Source organism: Phodopus roborovskii, unplaced genomic scaffold (assembly GCF_943737965.1).
Source record: "Phodopus roborovskii unplaced genomic scaffold, PHOROB, whole genome shotgun sequence".
In the NCBI taxonomy this organism is placed as follows: Eukaryota; Metazoa; Chordata; class Mammalia; order Rodentia; family Cricetidae; genus Phodopus; species Phodopus roborovskii.
In genome coordinates this window covers 1293712-1316121 of record NW_026125554.1, presented here as the reverse complement: position 1 = coordinate 1316121, position 22410 = coordinate 1293712, and the positions used below count along the sequence as shown (strand labels likewise).

At 50.5% G+C, this 22410-nt stretch overlaps 2 protein-coding genes across 3 annotated transcripts; both read left to right on the top strand.

Annotated features, from left to right (window-relative positions):
• Positions 1–957: 957 nt before the first annotated feature.
• On the top strand, positions 958–5866 carry Adat3 (adenosine deaminase tRNA specific 3). The gene is made up of 2 exons (XM_051177359.1): positions 958–1029; positions 4522–5866. The coding sequence occupies exon 2, from the start codon at positions 4538–4540 to the stop codon at positions 5591–5593; it is 1056 nt and encodes a 351-aa protein (XP_051033316.1). The 5' UTR covers positions 958–1029; positions 4522–4537; the 3' UTR covers positions 5594–5866.
• Scamp4 (secretory carrier membrane protein 4) lies at positions 1483–13545 on the top strand. Of its 2 annotated transcripts, none has more exons than XM_051177360.1 (7): positions 1483–1589; positions 7047–7094; positions 7572–7700; positions 7884–8040; positions 9172–9273; positions 10698–10815; positions 12083–13545. In XM_051177360.1, the coding sequence occupies exons 2-7, from the start codon at positions 7088–7090 to the stop codon at positions 12257–12259; spliced, it is 690 nt and encodes a 229-aa protein (XP_051033317.1). In that variant the 5' UTR covers positions 1483–1589; positions 7047–7087; the 3' UTR covers positions 12260–13545. The 2 variants fall into 2 exon arrangements, with proteins under 2 accessions (XP_051033317.1, XP_051033318.1); XM_051177361.1 differs by having other exon boundaries at positions 1497–1589; positions 7634–7700.
• The last annotated feature ends 8865 nt before the right edge of the window (positions 13546–22410 follow it).

Here is a 22410-nt window from a genome sequence, read left to right as displayed (position 1 = left end):
AGGGTTTCTTTGTAGCTTGGAGGCTATTCTAGAACTTGCTCAGTACTCTAGGCTGACCTCGAACTCACAGAGATCCACCTGCCTCTGCCTCCCGAGTTTTGGGATTAAAGCAGTGTGCCACCAACGCCTGGCACAGCTTGTTCATGTTCTTAAACACTGAGTTATCTCTCCAGCCCCGCTGGCTTCACTTTTTAATATTTTGTTTTATGCATTGCCAGAGATTGAATCCAGGGCCTCACAGCTATTAGGCAAGTGTTCATCATTTGTCTACATCCCCAAAACTTTTGTTGTTGTTTGAGACAGGGTCTTTACCTGCCTTTGCCTCCAGAGTGCTGGGATTAAAGCCAATCCCCATCACGACCTTGAACGTTCTAATCTCGACATCCAGAGCGGTAGATGAGCAGCATGTGCCACTAACAATGCTGTGGATGGAATCCGGGGGTTCCTGGATGCACTCTACAAACCGTGTACAGCCTGAATCCCAATTTTATTCAACAGTCCACATATTTGCTTCACCCACTGTACAGATGAGAGTGGAACCAAAACCTGAGACCACAGTCACCTTCCAAGCAATGCGAACCACAGTTCAGCTGCAACATGGAAACTTTATTGTAGCCCGAGGGCAAATGCTCTTTGAGTTAACTATAGATGGCGTAGATTCTCCTTCCGCCTCAAAGCTCCTTTCTGTGGATGCCTCAAAATGTCAAGCAGGGTCCGAGTTTTGGCCACTCATGCGAGGGTCTTGATCCTCTGGAAGAGCAGTCAGTACTCTTAACCATTGCGCCATCTCTTCAGCCCCAGGAAATAGCGTTGTTTGCCCCATTCAGGGTACAAGAAAAAAAGGCCCCTAGACACACTATGGCGGAGTGACCAAGCACGCGTGCGACCTTATGGGAATTGTAGTCAGGTCTCCGCCTCGATCAGGCCCCGCCCACATAAATACGTTCCCGCCGTGCCCCGCGGCGGTAGGCGGGGCGGCCCGGTTGCTAAGACTAGGAGAAGCGTGGCGTTCGCGCGCGCGTCCCACAGGTGAGCAGCCGCCGTAGGGGCTCGGCTTTCCCTGTTCTTGACCTGCCACCGGGCAGCGGGGATGGCAACTTGTCCCGGGCGGTGAACAGGGAAAGAAGGCTTTGCCGGGGCCGACCACTTAGGCTCAGGGAGTGTCGCGCGCGTCCCGGGGGGCGGTAGGCGTGCTCGTGCGCGAGCATTCAATGCTAGTACGCATGCGCAGATGCTTTGTACCGATTGCACTTTACGCCGTCGGTTTGCTGCGCACGCGTGTAATCTACTTCTAATTCCGGAAACTCCGTGATTTCCAGTTGCTTGTTCGTGTTCCGGTTGTTTGTTCGTGTCATCGCAGGTAGTCCCCTGCCGTACGGTTGTCTGTTCATCATCTTCACAGCAAGTGTGCAGTTTTCCTTTAAGCTGCGGTACCCTATGGGAATTCTTGGTATTTTTGTTGGTACCAGGGATTGAAGCCTGGACTTTGGTCATGCTAGACGAGCACTGTGCTGCTGATCCACGTCTTCTCCCTTCAGTACCGGATTCCAGGAAGGGACTCTACCCCTGAGCCCCTCACTGTAGAATAGGTAGGCTCTCCACTGCTGAGCTCTGTCCCAGCCCTTTTTAGTTTTTGTTTTGGAAGGTTTTGCTTCAATGGCCCAGAACTCAACATCCTGCTACCTAGGGGTTTATTGAGTGCCTGGTGTTTCAGGCCTGTGTACTGTGATGCTGTTTTCCGTCTTCCCTGTAGTCTACAGCCATGGTCCCTTTGTGTTGGACCCTGGACCCAGGGCCCATTGTTTGCCCGCAGTTCCTCATTTTGGTATGCTGAGGCTCCTCAGAGAGTGATAGACCTCCAAAGCCACTGTAGGGAGTGGCCCCAGGTCCCTGTCTGTGGTACAAGGGGCAGGGGCTCCTTTTGAACCTGTTTCCATGCTGACCCACAGTGCTTACCTGTCACTTAAAACAAAGGAACTATTCATGCTGGTGTCCTCTTCAGTGCCAACATGTGGGAGGAGGCAGTGACGTGAAGATGACTAAGTTTGAAGCTGGCCTGATGTACATGCTGAGCTCTAGACTAGTCTGGGCTACACAGGGAAACCTTGTCTCAAAACAAGAAAGCAAGCATATAGGACAGGCCTTGAAAGCAGTCAGCTTGAAGGACCCCTCTGGCCATAGCCTTGGCTACCATCCTATAGTTTTTAAACTCCTTTCCAGAGGTCCATAAACGCAGACTGCCTGTCCCCAAGGCAACCTTATTTCTGTGCCCCTTATTTTGTTGTAGCCTTAAGGAGACAAGTGAGGCTGTCTTCTGCACAGTGGTGCCTTGTGACTCTGGCAGTTGGTGGGGTTGTAGGCGTAGCATGTGCTCTGGGGAGGCCAGATGTCACATGGCCCCTCATGGGCTCTGCTTGCTGTGGAGCCTGTGCAGGGGGAGTCATGGTGATACCAGGCTCTCAAACATGTCCGGCACCATTCTCCCTAGTCCTAGGGCTCCTAGGAGCACCTGTAGTTAGCCCATAGTTCCAGTGTTGACCTGGGCAGCCTGGGTGAACCCTGAAAGGCAACAGATTTTCATTAGTCCATCACATAGAGTATTCTCCTGGCTGGGTGCACACCAGCAGGGATAGCAGTGTGTGGGGTGTGATGTTGGATAGTTCAGAAAAGCCCACTACAGGCAGCCCTGCAAGTCACCTTGCAGGAGCTAGCTTGCTTGCTTCCTGGTTTGTTGCTTTGTTTATAACTTGGGTTTGAGCGTGGCTGGTAAGTTCCTGCCATCATTGAGCCACACCATGGGCCTTCTCCCTGGGGAATTCTAGGCAGTGCTCTGATAATTGCTCTGAACCCTTGTAAAGAAGGTGGAGCCTGATGATTATCTATAGGTACAGTTAGCCATACGGGCACAGTGGGACAGGGAGGCAGCAGCTCAGCTGAGGATGCAATGATGGTGAGTGGGTTCAGTAGCAGAGAACTGGATGGCAGGTGGTCTGTGTGTGAAGCCTGCTGTGGGACTGCCATCTTGTCCTGGCTAGCTGTGACTCCAGAGCAATGAGAAGCAGTGTCTGATGGCTAAGAGCATCCTTTCCCCACAGCCTAGATCTCACTGGACACCTCTCAGAGCCCGGCTTTTCTCCTGTCACAGGATGGCAGTGGTGTTGGCTGTCAGCTCAGGCTTCATTGGGTGCTGGGACAGCAAAGTTCAGGTGCCATGGATAGGCATGTTCCCAGGCTAGACCACTACAGCAGGAGGTGGGGTGCTTCAGGCAGACCATACCCCAGAGTACAAGTCCACTGTGGGATGGGCCATGGCCACATGCCTGCCTTGTTTGGCAGGATCTGTTTTCTTGGGGTGCATCTTAGGCCTGGTGCCTTTCTCTGGGGTACAGATGATTGAAGTGGGGTATTGCAATGTTGTTCTGGCTGGCTAGCTCTAGCTTACAGCTATCCTCCTGCCTCTGCCCCACAAGTGCTGGGATGACAAGCATGTGCCATTGGGTATATGTCTGGCTCTGGTCTTATGTGACCATTCAGTAGACCAGGGTGAACATGTCCCATAGAAGCCACCTGGGGTCAGGTGTATTGTGAGTGTGAGGTTTATATTTTTCTGGGGTTGGCCCTGCACTCCACCTCCCACCCCTGTTTACTGTATAGAAAATGGGACACTTACGAGCTTGGAATGATTGCCCAACAGTCCTGTCACCTTAGCCAGGAGCTGCATGTGCTGTGGCCACACCCTCCAAAGGTCTCACCTAGCTGACTTTGAGGGACCCATGGGGCTGTTCTCATGTGGACTGGATAAGGCAGGTCCACTCTGCAGACTGCAGGCAGATTTCTGTTTCTCCTACTAGACTCGAGGTCTTGAAGTCAGCCAGAGCATGTCAGCAGCCCATACCAGACCTGTGACCTCTGGAGGTACAGATAGAGAAGCAGTTGTCTATGGGTGGGTGACCATGGGCTTGCTTATGGGCCAAGGACTGGGTTTTGTCTTTCGTGGATTTTTTATTAGAGACAAGGTTTTTGTTTTGTTTTCCAAGACAGGGTTTCTTTGTGTAGCCCTGGCTGCCCTGGAACTCACTCTGTAGCCCAGGATGGCCTCAAACTCAGAGACCTGCCTGCCTCCCAAGTGCTGGAATTACAACATGTGCCACCAATGACAAGGTTTTATGTAGCCTGGGCTGGCCTCAGTCACTGAATTCCTGATTCCCTGACCTACACCTCCTGGGATGACAATGGGCTGGTTTAACAGGGCAAGGACTGCTAGGGTGGGTTCTGGATTTGATAGTGATAAGTGCCTGTCTCCACACTACCCTCAACACGGCGTCTGTCGTGTGCACATGGACTGAGCCCTGAAGAGCCTGGCACAGTTCTGTTGAGCAGCCCGGGAGTCAGCCGACTCTACCTGGCACTCTGGACTCCTCATTCTTGGGCCTGGCGTGACCCACAGCATCCCAGGACAGACCCCCCCTGACCCACTGAAGCTGAGGGATGACGCTCCAGTCCCATCTCTGTCTCCCACAGTCGAACCTCGCTAAGGATGGAGCCTGCCTCGGGCCCTGCAGAGCAGCCTGAGCCTGAGAAGGCTGGAAGTGAGGAGCAAGAGCCGGCGCAATGGCAAGCCCTCCCTGTCCTGTCGGAGCAGCAATCGGGGGCCATGGAGCTGGTGCTGGCCTATGCTGCGCCAGTCCTAGACAAGCGCCAGACGTCCCGTCTCCTCCGGGAGGTATCCGCCATCTATCCACTTCCAGCCCAGCCCCACCTCAAGCGGGTGCGCCCCAGCCGCAGTGCCAGCGGCTCTCACGCATCGGATCTGCTGCTGTGCCTGGCAGGGCCCTCTGCGGGCCCACGCTCGCTGGCTGAGCTCCTCCCTAGGCCGGCTGTGGACCCTCGTGGCCTGGGCACACCTTTCCTGGTGCCTGTGCCTGCCCGGCCGCCCCTCACCCGGAACCAGTTTGAGGAGGCACGGGCCCACTGGCCCACATCCTTCCACGAGGACAAGCAGGTGACCAGCGCACTGGCCGGACAGCTCTTCTCTGCGCAGGCGCGAGCAGCCATGCAGCGCCATATGGAACAGGCGGTGCGTGCCGCCCAGAGGGCAGCTGGCCAGGGTCTGCGGGCAGTGGGCGCTGTCGTGGTAGACCCAGCTTCAGACTGCGTGCTGGCCACTGGCCATGACTGCAGCAACATGGCCAGCCCCCTGCTGCACGCAGTCATGGTGTGCATTGACCTGGTGGCCCAGGGGCAGGGCCGTGGCACCTGTGACCTCAGACAGCATCCAGCTTGCTCCTTCACCCCGGCCACCACCGCCCAAGGTGCACGGGCAGGCAGTGTGCGCAAGTTGGATGAGGACGAGGATGGCATGCCCTATGTGTGCACCGGCTATGACCTGTACGTTACTCGCGAGCCCTGTGTCATGTGTGCCATGGCTCTCGTCCATGCCCGCATCCAGCGTGTTTTCTATGGGGCGTCCTCTCCAGATGGCGCCCTGGGCACACGCTTCCGTGTCCATGCACGGCCAGACCTCAACCACCGCTTCCAGGTGTTTCGCGGTATCCTCGAGGACCAGTGCCGCCAGCTGGATCCCGACCCATAGGCCTGGTCACCTTCCGCTACTAGACTGTTCCCTGCTCCTGGCCAGTCCACATCCCTTAAGCTCCATGGCCTAGGGGCCCCACCCTTTGGGTGTGTCAGTGTGTGAGGCCTCTGAGCCCTGAGACGGTGACCTCTTCTCTGCCAGCTGCAGTGACCGACCGTGAGGCTCAACCCTGCTTATAAGCCCAATGGCTGACTTAACAGTCCCCATGGTCCCTCCAGGCTCGGGGCAGGGAGCAGCCATGGTGTGTGAAAATAAAACACCTCAAACCAAGTTCCCATTTGCACCAAGGTGCCCAGCTAGGGTGGCGTCTGCGTTAGGCTGTGTGGTTTATGAAGGGGAGGGATGGCAGCCCGCTGAGTGCAGCTGTCTCTGGGTGTTTTTAGGGGCAGAAACAGCTCAGGGGGCATCCTTGCCTGTCTCTGGAATCTGGAAGGTTCCAAGTATGTCTGGACACCTGTTGGTGTGAGGTCAGTTCACCCACAAGCTGTGACCATTCTGTATACCTCTCTCATGGGGAGGTTAATCAGTCTGAGTGTAGAGTGCTAGAACTCCCAGCAGCATGCTGACGCTTCTGACTTGCCTTTTGCCTGGCATTGGCGCTTCTGAACTAAGCTGTCTGTAGGCCAGGCCTCGAGGCTGTCCCACACTGAGGGGACATGGGCAAAAGAGGCCAAGCCCAGGCTTGACAGTCCACAGAGAGGTCAGGCAGGTGTAGACTGAGGAGTGTGGCCCAGTCTAGAGCATAGGTAGAGCTTGGGTTCCTGCCTGCGTCCTCACGTAGTCTTTCCATTCTTCCTCCTCCAAGGGAAGCCAGGGCTCTTCCTGGAGGACAAGTTTCTGTGGCCTCACTTGTCAGGTGACCAGCAAGCAGGGTGGGGCAGGGTTGTGAGGTGGCCCATCTTGAGACTATGTCCATCTACTGGCACTTGGTTGAGCAGGGCCTGGACTTAGAGACCAGGGTATACTTGTAACTTTCTCACCCAAAACCCCATGGGGGCCTTACCCAGCCATGTCCTGAAGGTGGCACTTTGGGACAGCTACTCTGAAAAGTGATTGCTAGGTGCATCTGGGGCTGTGCCAGGGTCCCTATGAGTTCCTATAGATGAGTTCCACACCCAGAGCTAGTGTGACCATGTGGTTGTTACATGGCAGGGAGTTCTTTTCTGGGTGATTGAAGGAATGGGAGCCCTAAGGGGATGTGTCTGTGGGGTTACAATCAGAGCTCAGTGTTGGGAGGACACCAAGACCTGCACCTAGAGCCCTGGCTCTAGGGCTGTGAGTGGCATCAGCTGGTGGCTTGACCCATCCCCCATCAGACTGCTCTGTGGGGAAGTGACATGAGGTGGCCTCACATTCAGCCCCAACACCTGCCAAGCCTGCAGCAGTGGGCTGGGTTAGGATCTTCCTGGGCCTGGTGGCCACAGAGGCCCTGATTGTAGTCTCCTTTCAGGTGGCCCCTTCTGCTTGGGTGCCAGGTCAGCTGGTACAGAAATGGCAGGTGAGTCTACCCTGTTCCCCAGGCAGTTTCCCTGAGTCCCACCAAAGCCCTGGACTCGAGTTGTGGTTGCAGAGCTGGCCTGGACTTCCCCAGCTTTTGCCCTTGTGACAACTTGTTTGCCACAGTGGGGCATAGACAGGCCACTGAAGAGCCACCAGCATCTTCCAGTTTGCAGATGGGGGGTGTGAAATGAGACAGTTTGGAGAGGTGTGCAGGGTCACTGGGGCTATGGAGGAGCTTTAGCTGCCCTGCCTTTCTTTGCCCTCAAGACACTGGGTGCCAACCCTAGGACCTGTGCCCTCTGTGGCCACCCCTTAGTGGCTTCATTTAACACCCTGGGTGTGTGACTCTGGCTGATCCTTCGAGGGTCTTTGTCCTCTCCAGCTTTGGTGGCTCAGGAAGGAGCTAAGGTGTAGGGAGGGTGCTCCTGCCAGCTTCTGGCCACAACAGGCTGCCTGGGGGGTCTCCCTCCTGTAGGAAAGGAGAACAACTTTCCGCCCCTGCCACGCTTCGTGCCGCTGAAGCCCTGCTTCTACCAGGACTTCTCCGATGAGATCCCTGTGGAGCACCAGGTGCTGGTGAAGAGGATCTACCGGCTGTGGATGTGTGAGCCTCTTGGGGTAGGGGGATCCCCACTAAGGGCAGGTGCAGTGTGTTGGTCCAAGGGATGTGAGACCCTGGTCCTACATGAGGCTCATCCTTAATGCACTGGTAGAGAGGGCCCCTGGGCCTGTCAGTGGTCCTTGGTGATTTACCCCCACTCTTCTCCCACCTGTGTCCCCCTTCCAGTTTACTGTGCCACTCTGGGTGTGAACCTGGTGGCCTGCCTGGCCTGGTGGATTGCGGGTGGAGCGGGGGCCAACTTCGGCCTGGCCATGCTCTGGCTGCTTCTCTTCACTCCCTGCAGTTATGTGTGCTGGTTCCGGCCTGCGTATAAGGCCTTCCGGTAAGCCTGGTCCAGGGGCCGTCAGGCCACAGACCCTCTGGCCCACTCCAAGCTGTGGGACCCATGGAGGCTGTGCTTTGTGGTCTCTGGGGAGCTGGGATCTGCCTCTCCAGGATGGGCTTCCCCCACTTGTTTAGTGTGGCCAGCAATCTGTGGCCACAGAGACCAGGATGTGAGATACCAGGCAAGCAGCACTGGCTGAACTATATCCCCCTTCCTTGGTGCTCTGAGACAGAGTCTCAATGTAGGGGCTTTGGTAACAGTGCCCCTGCCCAGCCTCTCTGGATTGCAGGCCCATACCTCCTCATTTTTTGAGGGCACATACTGAGCCGTCTTTGTTGTCCTTACTCAGTGTTGAGTTTTAATAATGGCTCCTGCACCATAATGGTTTCCTGACCTCAGTGTATGTCAGTGTTGTAGTGCAGTAGTTTACCCATTGCTAGCGCTTACTTCTAGAAGATTCCATCACACAAAAGGAAACTGTTCTCCACAGGTCCCCACTCTAGCCTCCACAAATCCACTTCCTGCTTCTGGGTTTGTCTGTTCTGGACATTTTCTATAATGGAATCACACACACCTGTATGGCCTTCTGTGTCTGTTTCTCTGAGCACAAGTCCCTCCACTATGGTCTGTGTCAGACCCTTGCTCCTGTTCATGGCCTCATAATACTCCAGTAGATCCATCTTCAGTTGTCTGTGTCCTTAGCTGGCTCATCCCTTCTTGTGCAAGTGTGCCTGAGCTAGACTGAGGGTAGGGTAGGCCAGGAGGGCTCCATACTGACGATTGATGCTTGCTCATTCATGCCACCAGAGCAGAGGGGCGAGGGGACCTGAGTAGGGCTAAGAGGGCCCAATGTAGGGGCAAGGGGCCAGAGCAGGGGCATCCCACCTCACACTCCCAGAAGCAGCCTGATGGTTTGCCCTTTGCCCTTTGGATGTCTGGGCTTCATCAACTCCATGACACTGGGACTTCAAGTCTCCCCACGATTCTCAGGGGCAGTGGTACCCTGTGTGGTCAATGCCCAGGCTGAGTGCTCAGTGGAGGGGGGTGCTTGGTCACTTCGGTCAATAAGTCCATCAAGGATAAGGGAATCTTGACACCCACCCTCCCCACTCACTGTGTACCTTGCAGGGCTGACAGCTCCTTTAACTTCATGGCATTCTTCTTCATCTTTGGGGCACAGTTCGTCCTGACAGTCATCCAAGCCATTGGCTTCTCCGGCTGGGGAGCATGGTAAGCAACTGAGGCAGGCTTGTGTGCCTCCCTATGCCTGTGTATTAGAGTCCACCAGCTTGGTACAAGGCTGGCACAGTTCTTCACTGTGGGGACAGATGAAAGCCTTGCTGTAAGCAACCAGCAGAGGGCACTGCTGAGCTGAGTTGTGCTGCCACTGCCACCATATTAGGTTTCATCTTGAAGCAGAGTCCTGCCTTGCTGCCTAAGCCTGCCTTGAACAGACCTGTTCCTATGTCTAGGTCCTCCATTTCTTTCTTCCTCTAATACATTACACCCTGAACAAAGATTCTCCACCCTCCATTCCCCAGACCTCCTTCCCCTACAGATCCACTCATTCCTCCTCCATTTCCCTTCAAGAAGAAAGAACAGGCCTCCCTGGGATAGCAACTAATAAGACTAGGCAGAAACAGCCGGGTGGCTGTAGCACATGAGCACACACCTTTAATTCCAGCATTTGGGAGGCAGAGTTTAAGGCCAGCCTGGTCTACCAATTGAGTTCCAGGACAGCCAGGCCTGTTATGAACCTGTCTCAAACCTTCCCCCCATAAAGCCCCCAAAACAAACAAACGAAAAAGACTAGGCTCGAACCCTCATGTCACAGCTGGACAAGGCAACTCAGTAGGAAGACAAGGTTCCCAAGCCCAGGCAACATAATCAGAGCCACACCCCCTGACCCATAAGAACACCAAGCTATACAATCACAAGGTATATGCCGAGGCCCTCCATGTTTATCCATGTGAGCCCGAGGCCTGCCCAGTTGATGTAGTGTGGGCCTCCATTTCTTTTGTATGTTCTAGTCAAAGTCCATATAATGTCCCCAGGCATCCTCTTACCTCTGCTTCTAGTGAAACATGCCCTCTGACCTCCTCCCTGGCAGCTGGAGTCTATAACTTTTGACTGGGCTCTCACCCACCCCGTCACCCAGTCATACCACTAGTGCCTGACTCAGACTGGCACATGGTATTCTCAGGATGGATGGGCTACTGAGGGTCCTAGTGTGTCCCGCCAAGCCGCACTTAGTCTCTTGAATTTTAGTTCATTTGAAAATAGTGTGGAGAACGATAGATGCTCTAAAGACCTATAGGAGGCAGCAAGGCTTTCCTTTAATACTTTCTTTGAAGTGTGGGTAGTTTTGTTTTTGGTTCGGGATGTTTCGTGAACTGAAACCTGTTAAATCATTAAGTTTGTTGTAACCATCATTTTGTGTTGATCAGTCACCTTTTGGTCTTTAACTGAGCCTGGCTCCTTTAAAGTTCTTTTTCTTGATGATCTATTGGAGCTCTGTATATAAAGGAGATCAGGCCTAATTCCCTGTTGATTTGTCAGAGTTCTTTGCATATGGAGGACAGCAGGCAGGCACTTCTATGGTATGCCAAGCCCCTAAGCCCTTTTTACTCCTTGTCTCCCCTTTCATGCTGTAGTGGCTGGCTGGCAGCTGTTAGATTCTTTGGGGTCAGTGTTGGGGCCGCCGTGGTCATGCTGATCCCAGCCATCTTGTTTTCCTTGTCTGCTGTCATGATGGCCATCACACTTGTGAAGGTGAGTTCTCCCGTCATTTTCTCCATTCTAAAATGTGTTTTTCTCACATCAGTCACAGAGAACACCCCATATCTTCAGCTGCAGGCTATGATTTATCTGGGAACTCACAGGGTTTGGGGAGGACACATGAGCTTAGATCCTGGAGGAGGGCAAGGACTGAGTGTCACAAGTGTCATTGGCACTAGCAGTATAGGCTCAGAAGCCCTCCTGGTGGAGCGGTACCCTAGACACCACAGTGCTCTGTGGGCACCTCTGCCTAGATGCAACCCAGAGATGGCTGTGTAGGGGTCAGAGCTGCCTGGGGGAACAACAGAAACCTTTTTAAAAACCTTTTTTGTTTCATAGAGAATAAACCCAGAACCTTGCAAGTGCCAGGCCAATGCCCTGCCAGTCTAGAGCTCCTTTTCCATTTGACTTGTGACTAGGAATGGGCAGCCCAAGTCCATAAACCTGCATCTTATCTACAGGATCCCTGAGGTTCTCAGGACAGTGTTGACAGACATAATCCAGGAGGCCCACATGTTATCCTTATATTATCTACCCAGCCTTGTCTGGGCACACAGGGTCAACAGGGTCATACTCCCCCAGTGCCAGAGCCACCCTAAGAAAGGGCAGTTTTTTGTTTGAGTATTTTTGGTTTGACTTTTTTTCAATACAGGGTTTCTCTGTGTAGCTTTGAAGCATATCCTGGAACTAGCTTTGTAGACAAAGCTGGCCTGGAATTCAGATCGCCTGCTTCTGCCCTCCTGTGTGCTGTGATTTTTTTTTTTTTTTTTTGGTTTTTTGAGACAGGGTTGCTTTGGAGCCTGTCCTGGCACTAGCTCTGTATACCAGGCTGGACTTGAACTCACAGAGATCCACCTGCCTCTGCCTCCCAAGTGCTGGGATTAAAGGCACGTACCACCAAAAACGCCTGGCTTAAAAGACTCTCATCTCATATAGCTCAGGCCACCTTTAAACTTCTGATCCTTAGCTTCTTGAGTGCTGAGATGAGGGGTACACACTACCATGCCCTGCATTATCACCCCTTTCTTCCTCGGGGTCCCTAGAAAAGATGGTCAAAGGCCACATACTAGTGAGAGTGAGATGTCACAGTGGGGTGGCACACACGGCCCTGGAGAAGCTGTTGGTTGGGTGTCCCTGTGGGCTGTGGGCACCCAGGGCCCAGTGAGGGAGCAGGGCCTGTCACCTGAGGGTTCACAGGGGGTCTCTGTTCCTGTCAGTGTACTGACCTCCTGCTCTCTGTTCTTGTCCCCTGACCCTTCAGGTGCATAGGATCTACCGTGGGGCTGGTGGAAGCTTCCAGAAGGCACAGACAGAATGGAACACTGGTACCTGGAAGAATCCCCCATCGAGGGAGGCCCAGTTTAATAGTTTCTCTGGGAATAGCCTACCTGAGTACCCCACTGTTCCCAGCTATCCCAGTGGAGGCCAGTGGCCTTAGGTATCTGGCTGGCCTCAATACTGTGGCTCTGACTCCTGCCCACCACCCTTGGTCCTGAAGCCTGTGCATCTCCCTGGGGTCCTAGGAAGTCCTTGGCCTGTTCATCTCTTGCTAGAGCCCTCAGCAAGCACTGCCCAGTGGGTGAAGTAAGGAAGCTGACAAACACCTAGATAAAAAAGAGTATCATATTTATTTTGGGAACACACACAATGAGGGTAAAGAGCCACTGCAGTTTTCTGCCCTGGAGGCCCAGGATGCTGCTCTCAGGTCCCTGACAACCACCGAAGAGAGCCAGAGAAACCCCTCCTCTTTCTTATAAGGGATCACATCACCAAAGCCACTCCCTAAGGCCAGCACTTCAAAACTATTGGCGGAATAAATTACCACTACACTGCCCAATAGCCATCGCTCACTGCCATCCTATCAGAGCCAGGCTGTGTGGCTGTCCTGCTCCCACCTGTTTGCACAGGTAGGGAGCCCAGCCTGTCCAGGGAGTGGCCTTAAGCACCAGGCTCCTGTCTTTTGTGTTGCTGAGACACAGCTGGACCCCAAAGGAATTGTGGACGGAGATAGAAGCATGAATGTTGTGACTGCCTCCTTAGCTCTACTATCCAGTCCACCCTGTGCTCCTGTGGTGACAGGATCCTGCAGCTTCCTTGTCCCGTCCCTAGTGGCAGTGGCAGTCTGCTGTCCCCACCTCCATCCAGACCTCTGGCTCCAAGAGGCCCCCCACTCCTGTGGGAGGAGAGAGAGACAGGCTCAGCTGCATGGCAGACCATACCCCACCACAGAGGCTAGCCAGCACTGGAGGTCCCTGGTATTCTGGGAGCAGAACCAGGAACAGATCTATGCCTTAGAAAGAACCCTGCTTCCCCTTACCCTTATGCCTTCTTGGGACAGCTATGTCCTCACCAGGACCCCCTAGCACCCCTGATGACATTGGACTCAACATTATTCCTGTTATCCACTGCTGCCAAGTCACTGCAGTCTCCAGGCCTCTCCACAAGGCATACCCATCCTATGCTGGTGTCCCACCAAACTGCTTGGGCACCTGACCTCTGTTCTGTGCCCCAGAATGCCCAAAGGGTCCAGGATAGAGAGTTGCAGGCAGGCATCTGGAGGCCCCATCTCAGATGTGCACAGGGATAGGACCCAGTGCCCACCACAGGGGATAGGCCCTCAAAACACCTGCAGCTCTGCCCTGCCCACCCCTGGGTATGTGCACCCACATGTCATAGTTGGTTTTATAATATGAAAATATTCTGGAAATAAATTCTCTTTCTGCAGCAGAGCCTCTGTGGTGTGGGAATGCACATGCAATGTGTACACACGTGCGTACCCATGTGCATGTGTGGGGCCTAGAGGCTGCCATCAACTAATTGCCTTCTGTTGCCATCCATCGAGTGTTTTAAGACAGTCTCCCATTGATACAAGAGCTCACAGGCTTGCTAGGCTGGGTGGCCTGTGAGCTCCAGAAATCCTCCTGCCTGTTTGCCTAGGGCTGGGGTGACAAGTAAGCACAATCATGCCCTGCTATTGACCTGCATTTTGAGCAGAGGCAGATGGGTCTCTGGGTTCCATGCTGGCTAAGCCTACATACTGAGACACATGCCTAAAAATAAGAGTGTTATCCTGGGATGCATAACCAGTTCAAGCCTGCCTGGGCTACTCGGTGTCTTTCCTGTCCCTGCACTGAGGCCCTTCTCCCAGAACTCCCAGAACCTTGGGAGTGCCTATGAAACAAGATCTTCACAGGGACCTTAGTGAGCATGGTTTAGGGTAGCTCCTTGGACACCCAACTGACTGGGGGCACTCAATTTTAATCCCAGCACTCAGGAGGCAGAGGCAGGCAGATCGAGGCCAGCCTGTGACAGAGAAACCCAAAAACAAACTAAGAGACCCAAATACAGATGCCTGCCATGGGAAGGGTCACATAGGGAGAGATGGGATGATGTGTCTACAGGCTAAGGACACTGGCTGTCGTCACGTGTCACTGTGAGTGGGCAGGGCTGGGATCCCTACAAAGTGGCCACAGTGGGGCCAGCCTTTCTTGTGCCTTGACTTCGAGTTCTGTCCCACAGAATGGAGACAAGCTTGTGTTCCAGCCCTGTGCATGGGGGACTTGCCACAAGGCACCAGCTGACTGTAGCACTCCCAGTGTAAGACCCTCAGAATGAGGAATCTTCCAGGTTCAGTCGATACCCCAAGAACTCAATGTCCAGTCCAGTTGCTGCAAAACGCAAGAGGCTTTAATGAACAGGAAATGTTTGCACAAACGGGCTCCTCCAGCACCCAGGCTAGAGAGAAGCCCCCTCCCCTGAGCCCAGATGTTTTTAAAGGCAAACCCACAAGCTTAGGGAGGGGGTGGGACCCTCGGTCCATTGAGTACGTGACCCTTGGAGGCCGGATGGTCTGCTATTAGGGTCAGCAGACCTTAGGGCCTCAGGTGTGCTAATTAATCTTGTCTGGGCAAACCAGAGTTACAGCTCTTTGTTTCCTAAGGACCCTATTTACCACCTGCTGACTAACAGGAAAGGAGGGGCAGAAAGGAGGGGCAGTGTGAATTCTTGTCATCTCAGGGCCTGGTGAGAGGAAGCTAGCAAATTCCAAGGAACAGATATTGGTTAGCTTTCCAGGTCAGACCATCCTTCATTTAACTTCACTTTTTGGTCTTTCACCTGTCTTTCACTTGTCTACACATAACTCACTACCACACATAGGAGTGACAGTTCTTACAGGAGCAGGGACAGTCCACATAGTCCTCTCCCCACTCTGTCTTCTTTGCTACAGTTATGGTGCCATTCTGCCTTCAGACACCAGAGAACACTCTGGACTTATCATACCGAGGGCCCCATTGTCCTCTACCCTCTCACACTCCCTCCAATGCTGTCCCCTCTTTCTCCTCCCGCTCTGGCCTCCCACATTGAGCCCTGCCTTCAAAGTCCCCAATATGATATCACATGGTGTAACCCAGTCTCTACTTGTTCTTTTAATCTTTTCTAGGTGTTTTGTTTGTAACAAGGTCTTCTGTAGCACAGGCTGCTCTCTGACACACCATGGCCAAGGCTGGCCCTGAATTGATCCTCTTGCCCACACCTTCTGAGTGCTGGGATTGCAGGTGTGTCCCTACTGCTCTCACTGAGCTGCTAAAGCTGTTCTTTATTGATGCGTTCTTTTCACATCTACTTTCCTGGGGTCATCTTTATCTCTCCTGCTGGCTGGAGGGGACACTGGGGACATGGTGTGGAACACACTCATCTCTCAAGCCAGGAAGGGACTCCACCATAGACCCTTCTCAGAGTGCTTGTTTAGAACTGTGCCTCTAATCTTCAGAAAGCTCTGGACTGCTTTAAAATGGGAAAATAGAGGAAAATCATGGAATCACTGTTGTCAGAATTTGGAGGCAGGAGGGGCTGCCCTGCCAGGGTTCACTTTTTCTGAGGATCGTAAGTAGAAACTATACTCTGTAGCTGGGCATTGGTGGTGCACACCTTTAATCCCTGCGCCCAGGAGGCAGAGGCAGGTGGATTTCTGTGAGTTCAAGACCAGCCTGGTCTACAGAGCTAGTTCCAGAACAGCCTCCAAAGTAATATAGAGAAACCTTGTCTCAAAAAACAAACAAAAAAACAAAACAAACAAACAAAAAAAAACCCCATAGTATATTCTGCCTCTTTACTCCTATTCCGACTTCACCAATCATCAATCAACCTCTGGGAGACATCACCAATCAATGAATGAATGATTCCTTCCATGCTTTGCACAGGACAGGCATTAGCGATCAATCTGCCAGCTAATGGTGCCCTCCATTCTATGCATGTCAGGCATCAATAAGACAGTTAATGATGCTCTTTTCCCTTCAGCACAGAGCAGGCATCACGAACATGTCAGCGATGGCCTCTCTCTTTCCATACAAAGAGCAGAACATCTGTTAAGTGACATCAAGAGGAAACCTTTTTACAGATGGAGCTAAGAAACTTCCCAAAAGACACCTACAGGCACATCCTAGGACAAGGTTAACTCAGGCAGGGCAGCCCCTCCTAACCCCACTGCACACCTTCCCAGGGGTTATCCTGGACTCTAGTCTCTGGAGCAGTGTCAAGAAAATAACAGTATGTGACCCAGGGAAACTACCATGTCTGGTGGGTCAGACTGGGCACCCTGCCTCTCCAGGTGAGGAAGCATTATGTAACCGGGGCAGGGTGTGGGCAGCTGTCATCTGCTGGGCATCCACCTTCCTGCCTCCTGTGGCTGCTGAGGGGAGGGCTCCTGTTACAGCACAGCATTGGACTTAGTCACCTTTCTACCAAGGCTTTCTCAGTACAGACATCACAACCCCAAACCTGCTTCACCCCATCTCTTTTCTTCCCCACTCAACCTGAGCTCAGACACCCCCCTCTGCCCCGTGCAGCCCTGAAATTGATGTGAGCTGGGGACAGTACACCCTGCTATATCTGACTTGGGAGGTGACATTGGGAGGTCATGATATCTGCCAGTTAGCAGCATGGGAACAGGGTGGTGTGGCACAGTGGCCAATGAATTCATTCTTTACTGTGGGTGCCCATAAAAATGGCTGCACTCCATCTTGGCATAAGGGCTGTCAGCAAGTCATAAGACCTAAAGGTCAAAGGTGTGGCTACAGTAGGATATTTGGCTGTCTTAGTCTAAATAACAACAAACCTGAATCTGAGGTGTGGCTACTCCTGACCTCAAGGCTAGGGAACAAGAAGTTGAATCTAAGGTGTGGTTACTGAACCCTTAGAATAAGTGAGGAAGAAAAGTCTGTTTGTTCCATATACATGATACTGTGTTCCCCTTTTTGGTTAAGGTATATAAGAATGGTGAAAAATAAACTCCTGGCATTTCAGTATTTACTGATCTGCCCTCCTGACCTTTATTCTGTCTCTCTGTCTTTCTTTATTGTCTATAGCTAGCCTTTCCAGCATCCACACTCCCCCATTCAGGTACGGACTTGGGGCCGCTGGGCTGGCTGTGATTGCAGCACCGTAAAGACCATTCCTGACATGTGGCGCCCAAACTTGGGGCTGAGAACAGGGAACAGGGATGGCGTATGGCCCAGCAATGTGAGGCCATACAGATGGCACTGACATACGGCTCTGAAACATGGGATTGAGTACAGGGGACAGAAGTGATGGACACCACAGAATAGACACCACAAAGGTGAAGTGAGCGCTGGAAAAAAGAAGTGAAGTAAACTGCGGTGAGTGAACGTCAGGAGTAAAGCTGTATATAATTGTAGATGTGAAACAGAAATATCAGATGGTAAAGAAGTGAGTTAGTTAACCTCGAGGGTAAAAATGCATATAATTAGAGATATGAGAAAGGGAAATATTAGTCAGATGATTGTATATTTACTTGGGTATATTTTAGTAGTCAGGATAGCTGGAATAAAGCAGGAGCAAGTACAGAAATGTTTAGAATTTGAAAGTTTTGTAAGGATACTTTCCCCCTCTCAGAAGCCGCCATCGCAGCTGTCTCAGAACTGCACCAGGGCTTGGGGAAGCAAAGTACAGCTCTGCTTGCGCATTAGGTCAGCAGGACCTGTGGGTGCCAAGAACTCAGAGTTGCTACAATGGTGGTTGCTTACTTTTCAAACAGCTGCAGTCACAGATGAGCTGCAGGGGGCCAGCCCAGGCCTAGAGAGCAAAGGCAGGATGAGACCTAGATGCCTGCAGCCTTAGGAGCTGCTGCTGTGGCTAACACCCAGCCAAGTTATGGAAAAATTAATGCAGCATGTCAGAAACTGTTCTACAACCTCATAGGAAAAAAATGTGACATAGATGAATTTAAGGGATTTGTTCAGATTTTGGATGCTCATAATTCAAGGGTTAGCTTTACAAGAAATTTCAATTAAGGATGTTGTATTTCAACAAACTAATCTTGGCCTGAAGAAAAAAAAAAAAAAAAAAAAAAAAAAAGAGCAGAAAGAGGTATGTTCTTTATGTATGGTACAGCCACACATGCGTGTCTGAAGTGTGATTGTGAATATGTGATAATAGGTACTACTTGAATTGCTTGGGATATAGTTAAAAAAAAAAAATAAAAAGACATCAGGTCAGTGTCTTAATTGGAAGGGTTTGCGATCTGCATCTCCCATGGCTGTCTCACACAGAGGAACAGCAGTAACTGGTCAAAGCCAGCATGTTTGGTGGTTAAAAAAAAAAAAAAAAAGAAAGAAATTGAGAGAATGGAGATTTGAGAAAAGCTATTAAGAGAAAGCCTCAGGGAACTGCATCCCTGTTAGGCCCCACCTAGAAAGGTGTCCGTGAAGGTGCAAAAGAGACCTTGTCAGTTAATGAAAGCTTTACAGGTCAGATTAGAAAAAGAGTTTTCAAAAGTATTTGGGACATAAATTTCATCCTAAAGAACTTAGGCCTCAAAAATTAGAAATTAGAAAAGATAGCTTGTGATCATTAAATGATTTTCAGAAGTTACTGGGAAATATTCCAATGGTTACATCCTTTTTTAAATACATCTACTGGTGATTTGAAACCTTTGAACACTATCCTGAAAGGAGATTGTGATCCCAATTCACCTAGACAGCTAACTAAAGAGGGTAGACAAGTTCTCCTACAATTGGAGAATGCAATCCAGCATCAGCAGATATGCTATATTGACTATGCAAAACCATGGGAGGCTTATGTGCTTCCCACACAGCATACATAGTCCGACTTCTGTCTTATGGCAAGGGGACCATTGTTATGGTTGCACATACCTGTTTCCCCAGGCAAAGTGTTAAATCCTTATTTTGAAGCAGTAGCTTGTATGGTACAAAAATGCAGAATAGAGTCTAGGAGATAGTTTGGCAGAGAACCAAGTGTAATACATATTCCCTATACCAAACAGCAAGTTGATTGGTTATTTCAAAATTGTGATTCATGGGCAATTGCTTTTGCTCAGTTTTTCAGAAAAATTGATGATCAGTTTCCAGCTCATAGACTGTTGCACTTTGTATTAATGCATCCTTTTGTACTCCCTAAAATTGTAAGGAGTAATCCTGTTAAAAATGCTATGTTTTTACTGATGGTTCTTCTAATGGAAAAACAGCTTATGTTATTGATGGAAAAGAATATGTAGTACAGACAGATCCAGCTTCAGCTCAAATAGTTATGAGTTGTTGCAATAATTTTTCAGCTTCTAATGAATAATTTATTTAACTTATATAACTTATATACTTATATAACTTATATTATGTGTTAATTGATAAGCATATTGGAATCATTAATGCTTACAACCTTTGCTATACTAGATATGTTATGAATGAAAAAGTCAGCTCATTCTGTTAAGATTTAGACAAGATGCTTATGAATCATTGGATACAATGCAATTGAATGGGCAGATTTAGATTTTGCTATAACAATAGCCACTCAAGACATCTCAGACCAATTTTAAAAGGCCATTTTATCTTGATTCATCCTCTCCTTTTGCAGATGCTGTAGCCACAAAAGCATATGCATATCGAGCTTGCTTGTGAACTCTCGATGAAAAGTTGGCTCAGGTGTGTTGGCATTGAGCTATGCACTATCCCCTAATGTTCTTTATTACAGAGGCTGGTAGTCAGAGACGGGTAAAGTCTTTTTACCTACCTAAAGACAGGACAAGCTATCTAAGACAGGACACACATGACGACATGTGTGCTTCCCATGACGGATAACGCTGGAAGGTTGAAGACTACCTAACAGCCATCTGTCCTGTAGCAGAAGCACAGGTATTTTTTAATTCTATTAAGAAGGGGGAATTTGTGGATGCCCATAAAGATGGCTGCACTCCATCTTGGCACAAGGACACCTAAATGTCAAATGTGTGCCTACAGAAGGATGTTTCAGCCTTCTTAGTCTAAATAACAACAGACCTGAATCTGAGGTGTGGCTACTCCTGACTGTCAAGGCTAAGGAGGGAGAAGTTGAATCTCAGGTGTGGCTAATCCTGACCTTAAGACCAGGGAACAAGAAGTTGGAGCTAAGGTGTAGTTACTGAACCCTTAGAATAAGTGAGGAAGAAAAGTCTGTTTGTTTCATATACATGATACTGTGTTCCCCCCTTTTTGGTTAAGGTATACAAGAGTGATGAAAAATAAATTCAGTATTGACTGGTCTGCCCTTCTGACCTTTATTCTGTCTCTTTCTTTATTATCTATAGCTAGCCTTTCCCTCCTCCACACTCCCCCACTCAGGTACGGGCTAGGGGCCGCTCAGCTGGCTCTGATTGTAGCCCCACAAAGACGGCTCCCAATACTTTACCTCTCAACATCCATGAGGACATCAAAAGAGATTCCAGGGAAGAGAGAATCTTGGAAATCCCCACTCTGCAGCAGGTAACCTGGGGTTGGTCAAGGCACTTTTTGGACAACCCTGCCGAGCACAGCCTCTTTGCACCATAGTTGGGACAACAGCTGGCAGAATTTTATTTATTTTTGGTTTCCCACCATATACTCATAGGCCTTTCTATTAACCTAAAGTCAGGAAAATCGTACTGAGGACCAGAGAGCATGAGTGATTGATCCACAGTCACACAGCCTCTGCCTGGAACAGCACTAATCCTGGCTTTGATTCCTACATACTTTGAGCTGCACAAGGCTCTGGTTTAAGAGGCAAGTAATACCCACAACCCAGGTAGAGAGGGACAAAGATGGGGGAATGTGTAAAAAGGGAAAAGCCCAACTTATCCACATCTCCGAGGGCTGTGGAATTTATTCATGCATTCATTCAAGCAATCACTGTATAGAGGAGTGTGCCTACTGTAAGGGTTCAGACATTATGCTGGCCTGCCCCTGTGCTTAAGGCAAATCAGCCCTCAAATGCTCAGAGATTAGAGAATATGGCATTTAAAATGTTTTATTAAAAACCTTTTCATAACACACAGGCCAGCTGCTGGCACCACCTATTTCCTCCAAGAAGACTGGTGGACACTGAAGAAACTCCACCCACAATGAGCAAACCTGCCTTTCAGCTCAAAGCTACAAAGGACTCTTCAGACTGTGGGCAAGAAAACACTGGAATCGACTTCCTCCACGTTGCTTAGTCCAACAGTAGGCAAGTCTTCCTAAAGCTCCTAATCCACAGACCCCACCAGAAGGCAGGTGTCCTTAAAACCTCTGCCCTCAACAACTATGGAGGACTTGGGGATGGGGGTGGGTGGCTGTCCATGCAGCCAGCTAGTAAGTCTTTGTCATTTTCTAATCATTAATCCAGGAAAAATTTTATCCTTCTCAAGAACTCTGATGCTTTTGATGACTGGTAGCTTTGCCAGATTAAAACAGCAGGCAAGGCTCCAAATGTCCCAAGACAGATTTTAGGGTTTATCTATGTGAAGATAGGAAAGTGTAAGGTGTATGAAGGTCTGAGGATGGAAAGAAAGGTCTAAGACGGTAATGTAAGGTGTAATTAACTCAAGTTATGAAGGTTAGTGAGATATTTACTTTGTCCACACCTGTGGCACTGACCACACCCATTGTGGTGGGACAGGGGCAGGAATGACCTGGAGAACTAGGTCTGGGGAAGGGACCCTGGAGTGCTCTCTTGCTTACAGAGCATCCAGAGGCATCTTTGGGACCAAGAACCTGCTGGTGCTCATCTGTCTCTGTTGTAAGTTATTTCTCCCTGAATAAACATCTATTCAGTCTATCTGTTTTTTCCTGATCCTTACTAAACCATGATATGAAGGTCTGGGGATAAAAAGGCTTAAATGATGACAAGACAAAAAACAAAAAATCCTCTGACCACCTGGTATGTTTGTCCCTCCGCCTTGGTCAACCTCGATCACCATGGAATCTGTCAAGGTTGCCCTCACTTGTGCACTGACTTCCAGAAGAACACAGTGTAGAGATACAGTTTGTCACACCACAACTCAGGAGAGACCATGTTGCAGCCAGAATGAAGAAAGTGGCTGTGGCTTGGACTTCTCTATCGTCTGCAACTTCTGGGCTGGACTTGGCTCTTAAAAAAAAGCTGGATTCAGCCTTCTAGAAGGAAGGCATTTTCACCCCTTGTTTTTGCTATTAAGAGGAAAGCAGCATTACAGCCATGAACAAGAGACTGGGATCTGGGCACATAGCATCTGGCCCTACCAGGGGCCATATGGTAAAAGCAACCACCCTCAGGCACTTTACCACCCATTTGAAACTCGGGTGCCCT